At 46.9% G+C, this 9682-nt stretch overlaps 1 protein-coding gene across 2 annotated transcripts in view; it reads right to left on the bottom strand.

The window, feature by feature from the left end:
- MAN1C1 (mannosidase, alpha, class 1C, member 1) overlaps positions 1-9682 on the bottom strand; it is a 48231-nt gene that overhangs the window by 15766 nt on the left and 22783 nt on the right. For both annotated transcript variants that reach the window (XM_014948699.1, XM_014948698.1), the window contains 3 exons: positions 6503-6618; positions 3906-3986; positions 1610-1704 (listed from right to left, as the gene is read on the bottom strand). In XM_014948699.1, coding sequence (XP_014804185.1) covers positions 1610-1704; positions 3906-3986; positions 6503-6618 — 292 coding nt within the window. The remainder of the gene's footprint in view (positions 1-1609; positions 1705-3905; positions 3987-6502; positions 6619-9682) is intronic.

Genomic DNA, 9682 nt, shown 5'->3' with positions numbered 1-9682 from the left:
CCGAGCTACCACCACCCAAAGCCTGCACACGCTGCAAGACTCTCCTCCTTTTGAGACGACGAGGTCTCTCTGGAATTAGCACATCCTTGCACAAGCCGAGTTGGAGAAATAATTCCTTCTTGCAAAACCCTTCTGGGCTTCGGTTTGGCCCCGACGTTTGGGTCAGCGTGCTCTCACAGCACCACCCTGCTCTCCCCTGCTCCCACTTCCCCACTTTATCTCCCACTGAATAACTCCCTTCCCCTTCGAGTTTACAGCCTCTGGCTGTTCATCATGTTCCTGCAGTAGCCAGACTCCAGATTTAGCTTGCTCCCTCCTTGCTCCTAAATCAATTGATACTCCAAGCCCCCTCAGCAGTTTCGTGGCCCTGAAGCCAGAGCTCAAGCCAATAATACAGGTTCTGGATTGTGGGCTCAGTGTTATTTTCATTTTCTTTGCTCTTAGTCAAGGTCATCAGCAAAACATTTGGGGAATGTCTAGGCAGAGAGAGTCTGTTTCAATTGTCTTCACAAAGGGCAGGGGAGGGTTTGGCATTTCTGTGAAAGGTTAGTCTACGCCGAATCTTTATCAGCCACAGAGGAAGCAGATGTCTCTTCTGCAAAAAGAGACAATTAGAAGTCATGGTGGTGGCTCAAATTTTCACCAGGATCACATGCAGATAAGCCAACCGAAGGGTGACAGCGACGCTTGAGCAGTGGATCAGAGTGAGCCAAACATTTGAAAGTCTTACACTTCACAGAGACATGAGCCAAACAGGAGATTTGGGCTTCGAGCTGAATAATGAATTTCATGGCTGCTTCTCTGAGTTTTGCAAAAGGTGAGGATGAAAGGCTTTTCCTAACCCACATTTCCTGCTGTCTCTGTTTCAGCCGCCATACAGCTTTTACTCTGGGGGATTTGTTTGTAGGCATCAGAATGAGCCAATGAGCCCTTACTGGCAGAGAACACTGTCTAAGAGCAAAAATCAGAGACTGGGAGTCCAGCCTCCAGGTTTGCCTCTGAGAGACCTTCAGTGAGGTATTTAACCCAGCAGCCTCAGAGCTCCCCTCCAGCAGGAGAACACCACCTACCTGACATGAAACATTGAGGCTCTAAGGGAAGGATACGCACCCTGCCGAGTGCTGCGGTGGGGAGAAAACTAGAGCATCTCTATATTCCCCCCCTTTCTAGCAGCAAAGCTGCCAGCCAGTCCCATCCTGTTCCTTCCCCAATTTTTCCAAAGAAAAAAAAGCCCGGATAAATTCACATGCATCTAGTTGGGCACACTGCAAAAATACCGTGAGCTCCGCATGCTACGTGCAGACTACAAATAACCTTTCAAAGAAAATGAGAGTGAGGAAAATGCTATTGCAGCAGGGAGCCCTGCCAAGAGGTAGAGGAAGAAACTGCGGATAGCCCAAAATTAATAAAACACAGCTGGGTTTAACTTGAGTCACCTGCAATCTCTGCCAAGGCACCTCTTGGTTTTGAGTTGGCAAAACAAATGACCTCGAAGAATCTGCACTAGAGGGGGGCACCTCTGAGGAACTGCTGCTGTTCCTGCTTGAGTCCTGGTCTTTTACAAACATTCAGTACATAAATGACATGCTTGTAAGGACGCGTGTCTTGCCTGCCCAGATTTATGACGCCACGTGGGATACCAGTGGGGGTGTTAAAAGCTGGCAAAAGTTTCTCTCCAAGTTCCAGAGCTTTACTCTTGAACACCTGTTAAAAGAAGAAGAGAGGATAAATATTTGATGGCTTGTGAATACCAGTCACACTGGATTCTTTCAAATCCCATTTTCCAAACACACCATTATAAAAAAAAGCTAAAAGTGCTGCACTATAAGAATCTACCATTTCAGGTACACTGCTGCCCTAGTTCCACATCATGATAGATCTGAACCAAAAGTCATGCTCAACTTTGGTATCTGAGTGTCCTCTAAAAATCTACACTAAACCAGTGGCAAGTCTCCTGAAAAACACTCAGCCTGGATGAGAGCAGCCAGAGCTGCAGAGCTCACAACACCCCTAATACCTCAGCAGCACATTTCCGTGATCAGAATTGAGCCAAACTGTACTCTTTTGGGCCAAATTCTTCCCTTTTCCCAGGGTGGCAGAGGACACAGGGAAGTGAAATGACTGAATTAAAATCCAAAGAAATCCTCCTAGGGTGAAGTTAGATTTACAACATGGGTTTGCCAACTTGTGTCGTCTCCCCTTGTGAAAAACATGATTTCCAACAAAACAATCTTTTACTTGCAACTCTTTTCCAGGAAGTATTCATGGTTTCATGGCTAAGCCGCTCCTTTTCCATTTGTAATGCCTCAGTTTTGGGCTTTCAAATCAAATTATAGCTTATGGTGGCTTGCAGCACAAAGCCACCACGCACAATTATTTTGGGACAAACTGATACAAGCACTAATCTTTGCTCCAGAGATTAGTCCTGATCAAGGGAAGCCTGTAAGTGACTTAGGAGATAAAGCTCAAGCCTTTTACCTCTAGCCCCCCTACACCAGCCCAAGCTGTCACACTACTTCTCAGAAAGCAGGAATTTATTGCTCTAAAAATACAGCTCTGAGGAAACCGGAGCTCTCCTGTGGGCTTGCAGCCCTTTGAAACGCTCACAAGGAGATAGGGGTTTGGTTCAGAAGGGAAAGCAAGAGATGGGGACTTGATTTTTGCCTTTCAGCCTGGTGACACTGACTGGGTAACATGACAGGCGCTGCCCCAGCTGCTGAGCATCGCTGCCAACTGCACTTCAAGAGGTCACTGCTGGAGTTTTATGGTTTAATGTGGTTTCTTTTTGCTCTGTTGATCTGAAGCCTGTTGAAGTTGTGACTGAGACAGACCCTGAGTCGGGGTATTGAGTATCTGAGAGTTTTCCCTGGAGTGAAGTCACAGAGAGAAGTCATTCTTGGAACTCATTTAAAACGTAATTAAAGTAACAGAGCTGCTCCTTTGACTCCACAGATCAATGGTGCCACTGGGCAGCAATGAGCCATCCCACCCCATCATGGTGCCCAGCACCCAACCATGGTCACTGGATGGCACAAGAGCAGAGCTCTCATTTAAGAGCCAGTCTTCCAGCTCCTTCGCTCACAAAACTCCTCCTGGAATCAGAGTTTCTGCTCTGCTAAGACTTCCAGGGCAAAGGAATAATAATAATCTCTTCATCTCTCTACAGCCAGCTGTAAAATTCCAGCCCAGTCACATTATAAAGCAGATTATGGCATTAAGCCCTGGCCTCGGTCGGGCTGGAGGGAAAGAAGGGAAGCAGAAGCAAGAGCCTCCTGCTTTAGCCAGGACTGAAGGGCTGCTCCACCACCCCACAGGAGGGGCTGTGACTCCTATCCTACACCTACTGGGCGAGGGGACATTTGTGGAGCTGTGTCACTTTGTCACCTGAGCTGGTAGCACGTGGGTACCCTGCCCTAGCAGTTTGTCACCCTCCTTCCCTCTACCCCAGGGCACTTTATCTTAGAAACTGCTGCTTCAGAGAGACTGTCCAGGTAGATTTTGGAGCATTTGCCACTAATCACTTGCCCCCCTTAGTCCCAGGCAGAATGTGGAATGATGTCTGATGAAATATTGTCTATGTTTAGAATATAAAGGAACAAGTACAAAGACAAAGATCACTGCAAATGGCATTTCACTGGGGAGCAATGTGTCCAACTGAAAACATGTCTTTCTAGAATTGCCCACAGGAGAAAGGATCTTTGCAAATGAGGCATGCACGGTGTGTGCAAGGTAATTATGCGAGACTTAATTAAAAGAACATTAGTGGCATTTCGATATTCATAAAAACGATAGGTTTAGCCTGTTGTTATGGAGGGATTATCTGATGCTCAGAGAAAAGCTGCTGGAGAACCCTTTCAGTTCATTATTGGTGGCAGTGTGAGACATGCAGAGCTGCTGAAACAAACCTCTTCTCCGGTTAAGTAGTACGCGGCCAACAGTCCTCCAATGTAGCGGATGTTCACCTCAAACAAGGATGCTTCTCCGTTCTGAAAATACATAATGACATACTTGACTGCAAAGCCTGCACGCACAAATGGCAGCCAAAGGGAACAGATTGCAGGCAGATCCTGAAGTCTCCCAGTCCTCACCCACAGTGTAACACAGCTTTATATCTAAGATCTCGCAGCGCTTTATTTGCTCTACAGTGACAGGTGGAGCCTGAAGGGAAGAGAAACACCCCAACTACCCATTTATCACCAGCTGACAATACGTAAATCAGGGCAGATGTATTGTCCAGCCAGCCAGCCCTGGCCGAGGTTATGCCTTGCAAAAAGCTGTGAGTTAGTTCCAGGGGCAAATTTGCCCCTTGAAATATTTTATTTAAATAGAAAATTGTAGAGCCACACAGAAAAAATGTTTTCTCCATTTTCTTGTAAAGAGGCCACTGCATTAGATAGATGTAATGCACTTCCTGCATCAGGTAGGTATTTTCTGTCATTCAAGGACTCACCCCAGTCTGCAGGCTCAGAGAGGACCACAGCCTATGGGGTGTCTAAGGACAGCCTTATGGAGAGACAAACCGCATGATGTCCGTGTGTCCCACCACCACAGACAGCAGACACAGAGGGATGTGGTTCACTGAATCCCTCAAGAACCCACTCACCTGGAACAAGTTTTGCTCTACCGACTCAGCTGATCATCAGCAAACGTCAAAACGATTGCATTCAAAATGTGCCTTTGAAAAATACATGCTCCTGGCCACTGAATCTGCATGATAAATGATTCCTACCCTCACGCAAATGCATAAAGACAAAAACCAGAAAGATCTTCCACCACCACAGCACTTTCAGTGAGGAGGGCAAAGCAAAGGGGCACTCGAACCTCTGCACTAGCCTGCCCTTTCCAAATACCCGCAGGTTACAAATCACAGCAAGTGCTTTCTTGAGATGATGACTGAAATTGCAGGAGACAGATCACAGCACCCAGTTACCAACAGAGCTCGTGGGCCTTGGAGTCCCTGCCCCGCTTTTCTGGACTGCTAGAGTTCCTTGTACAGAGCCAATTTTTAATTAATTTCCCTCCTTCTCTCCCTCTGCTGTGCTTTCTGACTCCACCGATCAATCCATAGCATTCATTCTTGTCTTTGCAGATCAATCTATTCTGCAGGCCAAGATTAAAAGCTTTTATGAAATCCAGATAAATTATCTCCCAGTTGATTTTGTCCCTTGTTTATCGATTCAGTAACGCACTGAGAGCATTCACCAAATTTATCAGATGTGGTCTTCCTTTTATGAATATATGAATGCCAGTCATGCCCTCCCAAATGATGCTTTTCTATAAAGGCAGCTGCATGCATTGTTCCCAGGGGGAGAACCATTTTTCACAACAGACAACTAAGCTGGCATTAAAAAAATAGAAGTTTGAACTGCACTCTGGTTTTAACATGCTCCGTATGCCACCGATCTGATCCCATCAGCTCTCCCATGAGAAACACAAGAGCTGGTTTGAAGACCAACAGTCAGAGCTACAGCAAGTGGCCCCGGCCACAGAGTGAGATAAAGGACAGTGTCCTTCATTTTAGAAAGAACTACTTTACTGAGAGAGTGGTCAGGCACTGGAACAGCCTGCCCAGGGAGGTGGTGGAGTCACCATCCCTGAAGGTAGTTAAGAAACGTATAGACATGGCTCTTCAGGGCATGCTCTAGTGCCCAAGGTTATTGGTTTGTGGTGAGGTGTTGAGTGTGGGGTTTAGTTGGTGGGTGCGGTGTTTTTGGTGGGCGTTTGGTGTGGTGTGTTTTGTATGTGTTTGGTTTTTGTTGTTGTTGTTGGTTTTATTTTGTGGTTGGACTCGATGATCTCAGAGGTCCCTTCCAACCACTAAGATTCTGTGATTCTGTGATTTGACAGCGCCATGAGGCACATGTGGTACCCAGAGTCCCAGCAAGGCTCATACCAGCTCTAAGAAGAAGCTTCAGGGGCCACAGAGAGCGAGAATCTCTGGCCATTTTTAGAGATAATGCCCTTTCTACCAAATCTAGGCTCACTGTGTGCTCCCACTTCGCTGCCAAGGTGCCACGCTCCCACTGCGCAAGTCCCAGCAATGACATTCCAACAAAGGGCCCAGTCAAGGAGATCAGGGTTTGCAATCTTCATCTACAGCATGTAAAAAGAAAATTTCTCTTATCACAGGCAGACATTTAATTGAGATGAAATAGAGCTTGTTCTTTGATGAACAAAACTTCCTTAGAGTAGTAATTAAAGCTGTTTTTATAACTCAGACCAAAAGGCAAAAAATATTAAACGCTAAATCTCATTTTCAGCCAGACACTGTGAGTCTGCTGTGGTGGTCCCTGGCTGGAACCCAGGGCAGAAGATGGGGTGAATCATCACAGTAGTCCCTTTGGCCTTAAAAAAAAAATAAAAAAGCAGACTTGAGGGTTTCTTCCCCCACGGACTTCATAGTTCCCCTCCCCAAATGATTCTTAGAGAAGATTGTGATCAGAACTGACCAAACACATAGCATTTCTGTGACACAGACAGGCATTCCCAGTAACTGACTCACCACGTTCAAGTCGAAGCTCTTCTCCACCCACTTCTTTGCTTCTTGGAATTCCTCCTCGAGTTCCATGATGTACAGAGTATCTAAGGCGTCTATCACCGTAGCTCCTCGAAGGCCTCCTGCATCGCAAACAGAAGAGCATGATGAAGCCCCACTGATGCAGTCGTCTTTAGCTCTAAATCAGTCTGCAGCTCCCAGTCCCAATACTGGGGACATCTGGATGGGATCCAGGTTGGCCATGGTCTAGGCCAAGATCTTCTAACAGAACTAGTGAGCTCTGCTCCCCAAAACGGGCTGCTTTGGAGAGGCCCCATTTTCAAAGGCTGACACTTCTGAAAGAACACCCCTAAGGAACACCCCAAGGTCCACACTTTAAGCCACCAATCATGACTGCAAGCCTTGGCTTTGTTTTCCACTCTTGTCTTGACCAAAGTACTCAGGTGGTTCCATCCCCCATTGTTCAGCTGTAAACCTAAATTCAGCCTCTTTCTAAACCAGTTACAAGCCTAAGTAAGAGAATCTTATTTTTTCTTGTGTGAGAGCATCCAGGACAGGACGTTGATCATTCTGCCCTGATGCAGTGATGTTATGTGAGGCACAAAGTACTTTTGCACCATGCCATGCCCCGGGGTCTCCCACCACCAACCTATTTACAAAACACAGCCTCATCTGGCAGCAGAGAGACCATAAACTACTATTGATGAACCTTGAGCAGAAAGTGGGTGACTCTGGGAACAGCTCCATTCTTTTGGCTGACAGAACAGACCCTGTGAGCACGCTCACCATTCTCCAGCAGATGGCAACGGGACACACGCAGATGAAGCAAATGCCAACCAAGTACTCGGACCAGCCATGTCATCCATGTAAAAAAATTGCACACCGAGTGTTGTCTTACGCAAATGGACTACAGGAGATGTTCCAGTGAGAGAGAATGACGTGGCGTGTCATGCCAAGAAAACTACGCAGAGTGTGTAGACAATCACAGAATCATAGAATTGCCCAGGCCGGAAGGGACCTCCAAAGGCCATCTAGTCCGACCCCCCCCGCAGTCAGCAGGGACACCCCCAACTAGACCAGGTTGCCCAGGGCCTCGTCGAGCCTCTCCTTGAATATCTCCAGGGAAGGGGCCTCACCCACCTCCCTGGGCAACCTGTTCCAGTGCTCCACCACCCTCACAGTGAAGAACCCTCTCCTCATCTCCAGTCTAAATCTGTTCCCCTCCAGCTTGAAGCCATTGCCCCTCGTCCTGTCACTGCAGGCCTTTCTAAACAGGCTCTCCCCAGCCTTCCTGTAGGCTCCTTTCAGGTACTGGGAGGCTGCTATTAGGTCTCCCCGGAGCCTCCTCTTCTCCAGCCTGAACAACCCCAGCTCCCTCAGCCTGTCCTCGTAGCAGAGGTGCTCCATCCCCCTGACCATCCTTGTGGCCCTCCTCTGGACCCTCTCCATCAGGTCCATGTCCTTCTTATATTGAGGGCTCCAGACCTGCACACAATACTCCAGGTGAGGTCTCACCAGAGCAGAGTAAAGTGGCAGAATCACCTCTCTAGCAGTTGAGATTAAACTAGAGATAGCAGCAACCCTGGGTTTGGAACATCTCAGCGCTAGAGATCTATTTCTGTTAGGGCTCCCTAAAATTATTCCTAGCACAAGAAAGCAAAGGGTACGAAGCACATTGTGACTCAAACCCTTTTGTGCTTTAATTACAAAGGCCATCACTTTCCTGGGTAACTCAGTAAAGACAAATCCTCACGTGGAGGATTCCAGTTTGGAATCATCATCCGTCATCCCTCTGCGGATGTAACGTGCCGGGGCCACAGGCGTGAGGCTGCCTCCGTATCCCCGTCAGCACGTGCAGCCCCCCCAGCCACGGTCCTGCCCACCCCCCAGCAGTCAGACCTCTTGGAATCTCTGGCAGAAATGATGCTTGGAAGAGGTTCAGGTTTCGTTTCTGCAGGAGAAACTATCATCTCCCTTTCCAGTGTAACCACAAAGACACGCTGCTTATGCCATGGTGTTTTCCCGAGATGTTATTTCTATTTGGCTCATGTCAGTTCCTTCTTCTCACTAACAGACTTTAAAAATTACTAGTCCAAATCCCCCCATCTCACCCAGCCTTTTACTGCATGCTCAGTAAAAGTGCTTGGCACTTTTGGAATACCTACAGTGTTACTTCAATTCTCATTCTGCTTAAGAGGGGAAAACCCAGCTGGACGCACTGTCGAGGAACTACTGCAGAAGGGAGAGGGAGGCAAAGGTGAGTCCTGTGTCATGAACCTGAAGATTTTCGTCTTTTCTTATTAAGGAAAAAAAGTGACCCTGTCTGATGTACATCAGACCCTTTCCCCAGAGGAGAAGTGCTCAGATCCACCAATTTCCTGCAGGGCTCATTTGTGCTTTCAGCATTCCTCTCCCGTAAGAAAGGCATCCTGCCTTATTTTGTTGATGTTACAAGATTGCAGTTTTGACACTTTTCAGCCAGTCAGCACATCATTGCTTTAATAAAAACCCAACCAAGACTTTACTGCTCAACTACAGATTGCTGGCTTTCGGATGCTGTCTGCATCAAAAATAGGGGCTGTGGAAAAGGGATGAAGGCAGGAGAGACAGCCGCTAGAAATCCATTTATTCCTGCAGGCTTGGAAATGATCATCTAACTGGAGCTCTCTCTGAGAGTGCAATAGATGGAGTCAAACTGCCACTAGATCAACCGGTGGGTTCTAAAAAACAACCGAGCTGATGTTTCTATGGTGTGTTTTCCAAAAGCAGTGACCATGAAAAACAACATCATTGCAGTCAGAGCTGCTTTTATCAGCCTTAATGATTCTTCAATATTAATGATTATGTGATTTTTATACACCTCCCTATTAGCAAGGAGAGACACACCAGCTCAGAGCAGCACGCACTCAGGCAAAACATTTTAAAAAGAGAAGGCAGGGCAATGCTGCCTGAGGCACAGCCCATTGCTGTGATATTCTGAGAGTAACACTAACAGGCTCGCTTTAATTTGATGTTATAATCCACAAAGCCTTCCCTAATCTGCAGAGAGACAATGAGAAAAGTTGGATTTGCTCAAACTAAACCGAGACAAAGAGACAATAAAGTTACAACTTTCTGGGATGATTAATTGAAGTGAAAAAAAATGGCTTGAATTGACAGAGCCTTTTATGTTTTTAGCAAGTAAGG

This window comes from Calidris pugnax, unplaced genomic scaffold, assembly GCF_001431845.1.
Source record: "Calidris pugnax isolate Ruff unplaced genomic scaffold, ASM143184v1 scaffold162, whole genome shotgun sequence".
In the NCBI taxonomy this organism is placed as follows: Eukaryota; Metazoa; Chordata; class Aves; order Charadriiformes; family Scolopacidae; genus Calidris; species Calidris pugnax.
This window is presented reverse-complemented; position numbering and strand designations above follow the sequence as displayed.